Source organism: Zeugodacus cucurbitae, chromosome 3, assembly GCF_028554725.1.
Source record: "Zeugodacus cucurbitae isolate PBARC_wt_2022May chromosome 3, idZeuCucr1.2, whole genome shotgun sequence".
Lineage (NCBI taxonomy): Eukaryota > Metazoa > Arthropoda > Insecta > Diptera > Tephritidae > Zeugodacus > Zeugodacus cucurbitae.
Genome location: NC_071668.1, coordinates 16,141,631 through 16,156,013, shown reverse-complemented (window position 1 = coordinate 16,156,013; position 14,383 = coordinate 16,141,631). Strand labels below are relative to the sequence as shown.

The window sequence follows — 14,383 nt, the reverse complement described above, 5'->3', positions numbered from 1 at the left end:
ATATCATATACATATACTCTCTTTAAGTCCGAGAGCTTTTTACTCTTTCAATTACAAATATAATAGTCTGATAGAAAGCTTTTCATACTCAAAAGATGACCTATAGGCAAAATTTTGATTTAGTAGGTTCTTTATGGATGATTTGAGGGATTTAGCTTAGTTTGAGACTATATTTCACATAAGTAGGCCATTCAAATCAATCAAACCTTTAAAATGGCGGAATATTTTGATTTGGCAGGCAGTTCTCATAATGTTGAAAGCCTCCAGCTGATATCCAGGTTCTGAGGATTGTTGCTAGAGATCATCTTCTTGTTAATTATAGCAATAGAATGCACAAAAATATAGAAGATGTTTGGTCAGATCGAGTGAAGGCCATTGAGAAAGTTAAATGTTAGTCCACAAGGGTGGTATATTATTTTTTCAAAACTTTACTTTCAACGATGAAGAGAACTTATTTGAAGTAATTGAACTCTCTACACTTCGAACTTCTTGTTACGATCATCAAAATTCTCAGTAAAATCTTGGAAACCAAAGAATCAAAATATCTCTTTTCTGCTGGTACTCATATGTCTCAAATAATATCATACCGTCTACAAAATGTCGCATAAATAATTGTTTGCTCCATGCACGTCGAGTGTGAAGGTGGAAAATCTGTTTTCAGACACTTTCTTAGTCAAAGCAAAGCACACATGTACTATATTTCATTTTTAAAATTAGTATCCATAATATTTCTGAGAGAGTAGTAGATGAGCTTCACTCTCATGGGATCACCTAACGCTCTCAAGTTTTATGCACCGAGTAATACTTAGGCTCGGCAGCAATCATACGACGTATGTATTTTGGCCAACTGTTAGGCCAAAAGCATGCTCTCTTCCAACATATTCCTTCATAACAAGTCAACATATACACCCATAGCCTCTAAAGATTTCATCGAACTGTTCGTTTTGAATCGGCTTCGCCTTTGACTTCGTTTGTTTCGCGTTCGTCTGCCGCCTTTTTTCCGATTTTCTGGCCAGCAGAGATTTTTGATCAGTTCATTTTGTGTCAGTAGTATTAAAACGGCCGGTGGGTGTCCAACTAAAATTTCCGCTTAACTTGAATACAATTTCCCGTTCTTTAGCGCTTTACTGTGAAAGTGAAAGTGTAGTTGTAGTTAAAAATATATATTTTGAAAATAAAATACAGAAATGGCTGAACAAAAGAAGGCTCCACTTCTCAAGAAAGAGGAAGATTACGTGAAAGCATTGGATGGGTAAGCTGTTTAGTATAAATAATCGCGTGTCTTTACAAAATATTTATATAATTTTTTTTATTTCTCCAAAAAAATGTGTGTAGTTTCTTCACAAAAGAGGATCAAGTAGCTTTGTTGCTCGATTACGATGGCACATTGGCTCCCCTTAGCGAAGAGCTCTCCGCCATGCCAAAAGATACTGAGATCAATATCAAAAAATTGGCTGCTAACGACAAAGTTTTCATGGTTGTCTTCTCCGGCCGTGATTTAGCTGAAATTAAGAATCACTTGAAATTCCCCAATGTTACCTATGCTGGTAATCATGGTTTGGAAGTAGAGTACCCATCGGGCAAGAAATTCAAGATTGAAATGCCAGAAGAACTCTTGAAGAAACATCAAGAACTTGTCAACGAACTTAAAGAAAAGGTAAATTATGACGTGTTTTTAAGGGGAAGGTATTTTAACAAAGAGAGGGGAGAAAGTGGTCATAGTATATAGTTTGTAAATTAAGAAAAGAAGAAATACTAAAACTAAAAAAGATGTTGAAAATAAAAACTAATAAGAACTCAGAAAGTAAAAAAAAATGGGAATATTACAGTTTAAGTGTTAACTTATCTTAAATTTATTCATTAATAGTTTTCTTTATAAAGAATCTCTTATCAGAATCATTATCGCATTTATCAAACTTTATTTCTATAGGTCGTTTTACACGGTGCCTGGGTTGAGGACAAGAAAATCTCCGTCACCTATCACTACAAGGGTGTCAATGACAAATTGAAGGCCAAGTTGATCGAAACTGCCAAGGGTCTGATTCAAGGACATGGCTTCCAGCTGATCGAAACCCCATACGCTTTGGAGGGCAAACCACGCGTCAACTGGGACAAAGGTAAGATGAGTAACATATACAATATTATTTGAGGCGGGGTACACTAGTAGAGGGTTACTGACGGCAAAACTTGTTTTTGTTCAGGAAAATAATAGGTGAAAGTAGTGTTTACTGTATATATTCGCTGTTTAAGAGTTTTTGTTTAGTAAAGAAGAAATTGTTAACCGGTGGTTAATGTTTAATGAGGGGTTAGAAACCTTGAATAGTTTTAAAGCTTTCACCTTTTAATAGAAAATGGTGGCTTAAATGTATTAAATTACTGGTTAAATAATATTGGTGGTTAGCTATTGGTTATAACTGTCATTTTAAATTTAACTGACACTTAATTAAGTGTATGATTTTCAAAACTTCTCAACTTTTTTCATGCTACATTTCTTATTGTATTATTTAAATATTCCTTTAAATTCAAATAGATTTTATTATTATTGTTTAATTAATCTAAGTAAAGGTCTTTTAAAGACCACTAACCGGCAATTAATACTTAACCAATGGTTAGTGTAAAAACTTAACTGACGGTTAGTGTTAAAAAATTTTATATTTTCTGGTTTTCAACCAGCCTAAGACTTCTGAAATGTCTTTTTCGAATGCCTCAAATATTATATCAGGAAATGAATCATCCAATTCCGTTAACATTAAAATTAGATGCTTCAAAAGCAATTATATACACCGTACACACAATTTCGCTTAGAATCAGGAGACTAATTGTTTCACATTTGTTAATTAAAAATCATTACTAAGCGGCTATTTTCGATATTTAAATACTTATGAATTTAGTGCTAATGCCTCAGGATAGAACAAAATAGAAAAAAAATTTCAAAAATATTCAAAAATTTAAAAGAATTTAGTTCAATTCTAAAACAGTTGCCATAATTTGTCACGGCACATAAATAAGCAATCGGTTATGTGGGTAGCATAGAACGGCTACAAAGAAACGGTATGTTTCATGTTTTGTTTATTATTTTTGCTATTTTCTATTATATCTACTTTCTATTATATTTGCTTTTGTATTGTATTTTTGCGCGGCGCTTGTTGACCTCATTGGCCGTCCAACAAATCAATCAGATTTTCAAAAATTTTTCAATGCTCACGATTGGTGCTGAAGCGCACCTGCTTCAAGCAATTAAAAAAATTTATTTCAATATGATTTATTTAATTTAGCATAAGCAGAGAAAAGTAAAAGTTTACACGAAATACATAAATAAAATACTAAATTCAATTAAAATATATAAAATTCGGAAAACATAGCATACAAAGTAGAGAAATTAATAAATTACTATGAAAATATCGAGAGGAAAATAAAAACAAAAACAAATTATTTGCTGCGCCACATAAATTTTTACTAAAGAAAAATGTACAGTGTGGGCGTAGGAAAACAAAAAAAAAAAAAAAGAAAGAAAAATCAAGTGCCAAATAAACAAAAAAAAATATACAACAAAAATAATAATACAATGCTGCCACTTGTCAACAAATATAACAACAACAACACAGTCATGACGTTTGTAAAATACGTATAACGGTATATACACATAAAGTGCTAAATAAATAAGCGCTAAAGCCGCATGCCAGCAATCTTCAAGTATCTAAAATATAAATTCAAATTCTCAACCTGTTTCAAACATTTAATTATTCATCATGAAATCTAAATTTTCCTTTAAAACGCGCGCACACACACAATTACATTATATGCATATAAAATATACTTTTATAATTTTTCAAATATACACTCCTGCGGTGTGTGTGTGTGTGTGTGTGTGAAAATATATTCAAAATGAGTGTGTGTGTGTGTCCGTTGGAAACAATTCGGCATATTTTTTCCGTTCGGTCTAGCCAGTGGTCGCCTACAACGACGCCGCTGTCATTGATACATTCGTGAGTATGTTTGTTTGTGTGTATTTATATACAATTTAGATATGGTTATATGACTCAGAAGTCGATTTCCCGGGCAAAATGTTGGAATTGACGGGTGCGTTGATATTTTTAAGATTCTTATAAAAGAAAACCATATACTTATATATACGGTTATGCAGAGTACATAAATAAAATTCATGTCTACAATATAATATTGGTGGTAGATCGCTATATTTCAGAAATTTTTTAAATAAAAATGTGTTTTTATGTATATAATATATACATACCTGTCATAAATTTGCGTTCAATAAATATTAAAAATTGCAGGGAAAAATTGAAAAATCTGAATTAAAAAAATGTTTCGAACAAATAAATATTTTGAAAAAAAAATTGAATTCAAATATTTCGAAAATAAAATATTTCGAAAAAAGTCCAAGAAATTTTATTTCAAAAAAAAATATTCGAAAATACCTTTTTTTAATTCGTATATTTTCGAAGATAATATGCATTAAATAAATATTAAAAAAAAAATAAAACATAATTTATTAATTCCTTGAGGCGCCAACGTCGATACATTTTTCGTTATTGTTTTAACCATCGGTTAGCTAAAATTCCATTTCCAAAAATTTCTACATCAATGCCAAGACACATGAATATATTTCTGGGTTATAGATATTATAATATTGATATGGAATATAAATAGAATTTTTTTAAATTACACTTTTCCACAAAAATCCGATAAAGTAGTAAATATTCCTTTAACTAACAGTTAATACTTAACCACACATTAAATTATATATAACTGTTAACCGCCGTTCACCTTTTATAAATTTTTACGGAAATTTTTGTGGCTAATTAACTGAAAATTTATTAAAAAATAAAAACAAATTAATTTATGAGCTCGGTTATGCTAAACAAAAAAATTTAAAAATAAATTTCAAAATTTAAAACCCCCAAAAACTATCAGCTGTCAATAGTTGCCGCAATTTCGCTTAAAGATTTATAGTCTTTTGTCTATGCTAGTTTTGTAGGCCGACAAAGCATTAGCAGATGATTAATTGTTAGGGATGCCGAAAAATAAAGGCATAAAAATAGAAAGAATTATATATGCACGTGGCATATTTTTTGTTTTTTGAAAATAGTTTTTCGTTAGTTTCGAAAAATAATGAAAATGTTATAAGTGGTTTTTTAAGTAATTCAGAATCTGTAATGTTGTTATATATTGTTTAGATATGAAAACAATGACATGAAACTGAATAAAATGGCATACTCAAATCAAGTAAAGTCACACGAATCTCCGATTTGTATTACTTCTTATCGAAATTTTTCAAACCAATATCGTGGCTCATATTATTGTTTTTTTCCATAGTCAATTTGTTTATTTTTGTAAATTAGAATACATCTTTTTCATATAGACAATATCGATTTATTATTTTAAAAATTATAGTTATAAAGATACCAGATGGATAGTCTGCTGTTTGACCAATTTGTAACCTATGAAAAATAATGTGATTATTCACTACTACTCTTATAGCTTTTCCATTATTCACACAGTTTAGTTGATTTACTAGAGATTGGTGAAGATGTTGATAAAATTTTTAATATATCTGCTATAAAAATCGTATGCAATCTGAATTTTGACTCAGCCTATATTGGTTGTGGCAAATCTATAATCTTCTGACCTCAAAAAATGTTCCATAATCTCAAATTATTCCTACAGAATGTATATGCATTGCTAATCCTAAAAAAAATTCAAAATCTGCAAAATTTTCCAAAAAAGCATGGACCCATTAACTCAAAAATAGCCCCATCCATATTTTTTGAAAAAAAAATAAGCTGGAAGAATAATAAAATTCTAGAAGAAGTTAGCTTTCTCATTATAATGATTTTTGAGGACGTTATTGAAGTTATTTTTAATTATTAACATCTGAGCTTAGGGCTAAAAACTATTTTCAACTATACGTTTTTGAAAAATGCCGTTATTTTTCAATTTCGAAAACAAAGTTTTCCAAGTTATGCTTGGGTCTCTGTTTGCATTATTTATCCATAAAGAAGTGTAGGAAAATAAATAAATTCTTTTGTCGTCTAAAAAAATACCTGATTATGATTCTCTGTAATTATCCACCATTTTGTGTATACAAAAATAATATTTTTTCATTGCAACACTTTGCTTGAGGCGCCATAAAATCCGGTGCATGTGTGACAACAAAAAAAACAGTAAGAAATTATTCAATTTTATTACTTTGTCGATAAAAAAAAAAAAATATTTATATCTCCATGTGTCGCTTATAGTTATTGCCACCACTGCATGTGGACAAAGTATTTTCCATAATTTTTAAAAATACCAATTCGTTTGCGCTCTCTCTCTCTCTATTGTGCAGCGCGGCTGCCGAGTGTTCTTAGCCTACTTCCATAGAAAACTTTGGTGCCGTCTGAATTTGAATTTGTATTTGAATTATGCAAAACGCAACGCAATGGCGTTGACGTTAAAGTAAAATTTAATACGGTACTTATGCAGAAGAGGTGTTTGAATGTGTATGTGTCACGCTGCAGTGTGACTACATAAATATGCGGGTGGATTCAAAGTTTTATGTGGGATACTTATGTATGAACATATATGCTTTAGAGATTCTTATATGCAACATATGCTGAAGATTTCTTGCTGTCGAGTTTACAGCAAATTTGGTTGATTGTATGAAAATATTCTCTTTAAAGAAATATTAACTAAAATTCGCAATTAATCAATTAGCAAAATAATTATTACGAACAAAATAAATAAACAAATAGTTATTGTAGGTTTAATGCAATTTTGCTTTTGTAAAATATACAACAACAACATTTACAATTCCACACATAAATCGCAATGGTGGTTTATGCAATATTATTGCACAATTTTCGGCCGGCTACTCAAATTTATCAAAGCACGGCATTAAGCCAATAAACATTTCAATTTGTAATTTGCATTAAATTATTTATTTTGCTGTTTGTTTGGCAATTTTGCATATTCAGTCACCCTGATTGCTAAATACTGATGGTATAGCATCATCACCCAGCAGATTGTGAAGATTGATCGACAAATGGCACAAATGGGCGGCAGGCCGGCAGATGGCTTGGCATCGTGTGCTATGAGCGATTGACAATTTTTAGCGAATTTGCTGAACAAGCAAACACATTAAACCACAAATACGAGTATGTGTCACACTTCAAAAGCAAACAAATTATGGAAATGTCAACATTCAATAATATTTTATTTGCGAATTTTGAGAGATTGGCTTCAAAGAAAGCGAAATTTTAATTGAGTTGATATTTAGTTGATGATGCTCAGTTGGGTGATTTTTGGTGGCAGAAAGAACTGAGGAGTAGTAATTATTCTTATTTTTTGGTAATAAATACTAATTGGTGAATAAAGCTTGTTTGCTGAAGTCGTTTGATATTGACGTCAAGTATACTGTACAGAAATACAGGCAAAAGTACTACTAGCTTGCTACATAAAGCGATTTGATAGCTATCACTCTAAGTCAGGTCAATGTCTCTAAGAGGTCACCCTTTATATTTTTCATTTTATATACTATTTTTTTAATTTTTTTATAATAATACAAAATTGTTTGAAGTCAATGATCAGGGATCTTTAAACTTTATAAATCCCCATATGCACTTTTCGATACTTTCGAAAAGTTCGAACCTCTCGGAAAGGAAACCCTATATATAGTTTTTCCATTTTATATTTTCCAATTTTTTTGCACATCATCTTCAAGTCTTTAAACCCTTTTGAAGTTCACTACACTAACTTCTTTCTGATTAAAAAAAACGTTTTAATAAAAAATTTAGATCCCTCATATCACTTGGGAGCGATTCGTTACCGCAAGATATAATATCCAGTTGTCCATATCCAATTTTATTTTATTTTAATTTAATATTTATATTTTTTTCTGAACTAAGTCAAGTCTTACGGAATTCCCCATACCAGCTTTCTTCGAATCTTTCTTCGAAGGTGTGTCTTCTAATTAAGCGCTTGCGCCACTCACGTGTTTGTTTACGAATTATTCAATTAATTCTCTCATTAAATCATATAAACAATGAAGTAATCACTACCTACTACAAATTGGCATTCCTTTCTTAAGTATTTACGCACAAACAGAAACATTAATTTGAGTAGTTGTGAAATATTTTGAGTGTAATTTGCGAATTTATTTGATTAAATTATTTTTATGCGATTAGAATTGCGAATACACATATTACATACACACACGAATTAGATACATATCTTCATAAGTCGTGTTCGATTTGTCGCTTTTTCATTCATTTGAGAGATTTGAGCTTTGATGTGTTTAAGTTTAAATTTAAAAGCAACAACAAAATTAACTCGTCAGACAAGAGAGATGACGAATATCTTATTCAAGAAATAAAATTTTCTGTTCCTGTTATTTTCTCGGTATTTTATTGTGGGATATGTAATATTTATACCAGTTATATGTTCGATTCGTCACTTCTTCACTTTTTCATTTAAAAGCTACAAAAAAGACAAGAGAGTTGAAGGAAATCTCAATAGAGTAGTGAAATCTCTTGATTTTCTCCTTGTATTTTATAGTCGGATATATACTATTAATACCAGTTGTTTGTTCGATTCGGCACTCTTTTATGTTTGGCGAATCAAAGAGATTCCAAATATTTATAGGTAAATATTGTCATTTATTAATCCAAGAGCTATATTATATAACAGTGACACATTGCGAAAGCTTGCCAATGCTGACGGAAGCTAACTGTTGCCCAGCTGTTGTTGTGGTCTAGCCGCTTCGGTTCTGCGTCAACAAAAGCAACATCGGACCTGCTGCTGAGTTTTATTTATTGTTTTCGATTTTATGTTTCTTACACATTAATTTAACTAATGTGATTGAAAAGAACCAGAAATTGCTTGACAGAAATGCACTCACGCCAACATTAATGCAACGTCGTGGCCTCAGCTGCAATTTCTGCCTGTCATTTAGATGTCTGTGCTTTGACTTGACGCTGTCAAAAGGCGGCCGGTGCATAATTCAATAGATTTTGTTGCGCCTTTCCCTTTCCGAGTGCTATTTATATGTGATGCACTGCGGTCCAAAAGCAGACATAATGCCGGCTTTTTTACTCTAGCAGCTGCGCATATTCGATAAAAATAATTTTTTGTTTGTTTTTTTTCAATTTCTAATGCTACAAAGCCACTGTCGCATAGTCTAATTTGCTGTACAAAATACACTGTGTGTGCACACTTTGCAGCGTCACTCCTACAAATTAGTTGTTATTATTTCTTTTTTTTATTTTTCATGTTCTCTGCAGAGTTTTTAAGTTTTTTCTCTAAAAATAAAATTTTTTCCTTTCCATTCTGTAAGTGTGTGCCGCGTTCTTAGCAGCGCGGGAGTGCCACACATATGGCACAGACTGTTGGTTGCATTGGTCCTCGCACACCTCATCTTTTATTACTATTTACTTAGGTGCAAATAAATTGGTATATTTTTTTTATTTTAAATTTTTTCAAAAAGTTTTTTTTTTTTAATTTTCTTTTCACTAATATTTCGCTACTTTTGTGCTATATTTCAGTCGATGACTATTATAATTATTTTTTATATGTTTCTTTTGATATTTTTTCTCGTTGTTCTTTCAGTTTCTCTTTGCTTTTACTTTGTTTGTGTTAAAAATGCCGAGATTTATGGTTTCAGCAACAATTTTTCATGTATAACACTACATATTTCGCTGAATTCGAGTTGTTTCTCTAGCGATTTCCTCAACAAATGTTGATTTAGAAAATTTTTTTAAGTGGAAAAAAGCAACGATAAAAATAAATAATTATAATTTGCGTTTGGCTAGTTCCATTTGGTTTGTGATTTTATCACTTGTAAAGTAAAATAAAATGAAAATTTATATTTCCATCTTGAATACAACTATGAAACAAATGGCGTTTGATAAATTCCTATATAAAAGCATAATTATATGTTAATTTGGGTTATATGTATTTGAATATTTCTGAGAGTTTGAAAAATAACAACAAAAAAGGATTTTTTGAGAAGTTTACAAGATTCTTATCTGACAAAAAGTTGATCATACAAATTGAAAGTTGGGTATCTAGGCCTCCCTTTTGCTACTTAAGGGTTTATATACATATGTTGAGGGGCGGGAAAATGGGGACATAGCAAAGGCTACTTATTTCATCTGATAAAATGAATTGAAAAATTCATAACATATGAAAATTTAAACGAAAATATGACTAACCGAATTAACCGAATAGGGCATTATTCGAATAATAATATTCGGTTTGCACTATTCCGATAGTCGCCAGTCATCGACTATTCGGTTAACCGTTCGTCGTCGACTATTTCTCATAAAACGTCTATTTTGATATGAGAATGTTAAAAGGTTAACATTTGTTGCTAGCAAGCAGCTTCTACGTGGTGTCACAATGTTTCCTGCAATGGAGAACGTCCTCTCTGATACTGATAAAGTGGCTGGAATACGGAAAATCAAAGGCTTTTGGATTGCAAAAAATTTTTCATTTATTCGAATAGTGGCAGTATAACTATTCGAATAACCGCAGTAGAACGACTATTCGAATAGTCGGAACATTGCGACTAACCGAATAGTGCTAACCGGTTAATATTCGTACGAACGGTTACAAACCGGATATTCGAATAATCGGTTTCCAGGTTAATCGAATAATTTTAAGAGCCCTAGTACACATCAATGAAATTATGAACAATGAAGTCTTTAAAATTCGTTCGGCAATCCTAGTCACCGCAACGATCTTTTCTGAAAAACATGATTTTGAGATAATCGCGTTTAAAGCTTTAAGAACACTTTTTTTATAGTGTAGCGGAGAAAGATGCAAAACGCTATAACCCCGCTTCTACTTCTTAAATCTTTATAAAAATTTGAGCTAACATTCGCACGAACGTATACTTTAATACTATAACCCCTTAAGATCGATTTGAACATCAGATTAATCTTGAAAACTATTACTAGCAAGTCGCATAGAACTCTCCAAATTGATTAAAATTGTAGTTTTTTCGCTATTACGATGATGATTAGTAAATACAAAATAGTTTGTTTGAGAGAAAGAGAGAGAATATGTTCTTGTTGTAGTTTTGACAGTTGAATGACCATTGACCCGATTCTGAACATAGATCTTTACAACATATTACGTACCCAGTATACGGAGACAGCAAATATATAGTAACTGTCAAATTATTATTCATTAGGAAATCCTGAAACTTGAGGAAGCATAGAAACCTGAAAGGCATATTTCGACCATTTATATCTGAAAGACATCTGTCTGTACTGTTATGAGAATGCATATGAAAATATTTATGATCCAAATGTGGATCTCTATCGATATTAAAGTTCTAGTTTTCTGACGCGAGAAATATAGGCTGTTTGGGGAACCAAAACCAAAGAACATTTAACTAGACTTAGTACTTTTATCATACAAGTTATGGAGTTATGATTTTTTTCAAACAATAAGCTATCCAATTTAAAAAAAAATCGACTCAAATTTTTTAATTTTTTATAGAGATCCAATTAGTGGTACTTTATGGTATCAGTTGTGTGTATTTAATGGATATGATATGTGGAAATGTTTGCACTGGAAAAATTAGCTAAAAATAATCTCATCACACGCTCGTATTTAATTTCAATTGTTGAGATACATATAGTACATACATATGCCATTATACCATTATACATTCTGTTTTCGCATGGCGAATTCTCCTACTGTGATGTGTTTGAAATCAAAAATTTTGTGTACATAGATACATAAATACATACACCAGTATGTATGCGCTTAATTAATTGCTACTGAGTGGGTGTTATTTGGGTAATAGTATTTTTATGACATTCGTGTTAATCAAACAACAAGTTGTAGATGCGAAAAAAAGACGCTGATGAACACAGAAATTAAAAACAAAATAGAATGTAAAATTATGACAATTTCACGCTGACACAATGGACAAAAAATAAAAAAAAATATATTTAAAATTTTAAGAATAAAAAATATTTTTTTTTAACATAAAAAAATTTTTTTTTTTAAATAAAAAAATTTGACGTTAACACACATATTGTTGCAGCAAATTATGCATCCTAAATACATATCATTTTTTGCATAAATATTTTTTATTGCTAAAATTAGCGAAATTTCGCCAAATTAAATTAAATTACTGCAGTGCCATTTTCTTTGTTGTTGTTGTTTTTTTTTAGAAAAATTTATGTTCCAAAAATAAATTGCACATTTGTACAGCAATTTTAATTAGAATTTATTAATTTTTTCAACATTAAGAAGAATTTATGCGCATTTTTGCAGCCATCAGGTCATTTATCTCTTGCACACGTCTTAAAAAATATTAAAAAAAAATTGAGAATTTCAAAATAAAAAATATTTTCATAAACATCAACAAAAAATTTTTAAAAAATATTTATAAATTCGGTAAGAAATAAATTTTTAATAAAAAAAAAAAATAAATTAAAGTAATAAAACAAAGAACAAAAAATAAATAAAAAATTAAAAAAAAAAATAAATAAATAAGAATAAATAGATTTTATTTAAATAATAAGTTATATTAAAAATTAATTTTTAATTTAATATTTAAAAAAAGAGTATATAGATTTCTCAGATATTGATATATGTACTTTTGAAGCTTTTAACTTTTTTTTTAATTTATGTAAGCTTTCTTACATTCGTCCAGCCTTGAATAGTAGCAAATCGTACAATGAACTGTTATAAAGAGCACATAAATTGGCATAAATAATAATAAAAATAAAAAACTTTGTTGTTGCTGAGTCTGAACATAGTTAATATAGACGTCTAACTGTTTTATCAACTTAAAAATCAAATACTCAGGAAATATGAAGTTTAGCTCAAGAACATCGATTTGTAAATGTTTGCCGTCAGTTGTGATCAATGGTTATCCTGTCTTTGGGGAAATAAAATATTTAATTTCAAACACCTTTAAAGCTAATGCTCTACTCCTATTCTAATTTTCTCCACAGGTGAGGGCGCCAAAATGATTTTGGAGAAACACTTCGAAGCCGATTGGGCCAAGAAACTGAAGATCATTTACTGTGGTGATGACACCACCGATGAGGATGCCATCAAGGTACTCCATGGCTTGGGCAAAACTTTCCGCGTCTCTGAGCTGCCAACACTGAAGACTTATGCCAATTATCAAATCAAGACCGTCGAGGAAGTTGGCTGGCTACTGAAAGCCATCCAATCGGTCTATGAAGTCAAGAAGAAGTAAAAACTTAAAATTTGCAATAATTTAAATTCCAAAAACAAAATAAATAGTAAACAGAAGAAGGCGCTACTTGTGTAGAGTTTTTATTTAACAACAATAAAAAATACATTTTTATACTTGTATGTAGCAAACAAGCAAGCAAACAACAACAACAATGTAAAACAAAATTATATATTGTATGCTTTTACTGGACCCACTAATTTTTGATTTAATTATAAATTATATAATTATGCATTAATTGTATTTACAAACTGTTTAAAAAGAATTAAATGTTTTATTTTTTTAGGTCAAAAGGTGTGTGTTAATAAAAATTTCGAAGAAAAAATAATATAAACTAGAAATGACGTTTGATTTTTGTGCTCAAGAGAATATCGTAGTCTTCTCTTGAGTGGAATTATACTGTTGTCATAATAAGAGTGGCTTAGTGGTTTTTGTTCGTGTTGAAAGTATTGTCCGTTCCTTTTACCAAGCTGGATCTTTAACCCGACTTATATAATACCCCTTTCTATGGTCCGACACTGTCGAAACCCGCCCAGCCCAGCTCGTTTCCTGTGCCTCCCGTTAAATGACCTCGATGACAACTAGATTTAGGCTTTTCGCTTCAACCAGGGTCTGTATAATCATTAGAACAACAACATCAACCTATTATTGTCTGTTGTTGGAACAAAAGTTATAGTTAGCTTACCGTAGTTTCTCCTTTGCATCTGTTGGGTAAAGCCATGCCTTGCTTGAAAATGCCGGAGTGAGTGTTAATTACAGAGTTATATTTGGTTTGCAAATAGAATCTCTAGATTATGTCGTGAGATATTGATACCAGCTTTAATCCTCCCGGGAAATAAATTAATCAGTTATCCTTGCGTATTTTTCCGCTTTCAAAAACGATTCCCTCGAAAATAAAAGTCAACTTGACACATTCAAATCAACTGTTCCTAGGATTTCATTGAGAAGAAATTTTTAATGCAATTACAATAACAAAATAATAAGTTCTAGTTGAAAGGAAATGATTAAAATAAACATTATTTAATATAAATTAAGAAAAAAAAACAATTATTATGTATTTAAATTTTATATTTAAACAAAACACAGGGTGCACCATTCTCATTGGTTTGTGTATAGGCTAAAAAGTGTTCTCATTTAACCATCAATTGGTCTGATTGCCAG

The 14,383-nt window shown here is 30.6% G+C and overlaps 1 protein-coding gene and 1 long non-coding RNA gene across 2 annotated transcripts; one reads left to right on the top strand and one right to left on the bottom strand.

Moving 5' to 3' along the window:
- The first annotated feature begins 1,034 nt into the window (after nucleotides 1-1,034).
- LOC105216939 (uncharacterized) lies at nucleotides 1,035-13,316 on the top strand. Its single transcript, XM_011191701.3, has 4 exons — nucleotides 1,035-1,252; nucleotides 1,336-1,657; nucleotides 1,931-2,117; nucleotides 12,975-13,316. Exons 1-4 carry the CDS (start codon nucleotides 1,188-1,190, stop codon nucleotides 13,223-13,225), a joined length of 825 nt encoding a protein of 274 aa, XP_011190003.1. The 5' UTR covers nucleotides 1,035-1,187; the 3' UTR covers nucleotides 13,226-13,316.
- LOC128920145 (uncharacterized) lies at nucleotides 13,143-14,189 on the bottom strand. The gene is made up of 2 exons (XR_008470266.1): nucleotides 13,908-14,189; nucleotides 13,143-13,834 (listed from the first exon to the last, which is right to left on the bottom strand). It is a non-coding gene; the product is annotated as an uncharacterized LOC128920145 (long non-coding RNA).
- Nucleotides 14,190-14,383: the final 194 nt, after the last annotated feature.

Coding starts and splice junctions, on each gene's coding strand:
- LOC105216939 (XM_011191701.3), top strand. CDS start 1,188: ATGGCTGAACAAAAGAAGGCTCCACTTCTCAAGAAAGAGGAAGATTAC. Junction 1,253..1,335: donor TACGTGAAAGCATTGGATGG/GTAAGCTGTTTA, acceptor AAATGTGTGTAG/TTTCTTCACAAAAGAGGATC. Junction 2,118..12,974: donor ACGCGTCAACTGGGACAAAG/GTAAGATGAGTA, acceptor TTTTCTCCACAG/GTGAGGGCGCCAAAATGATT.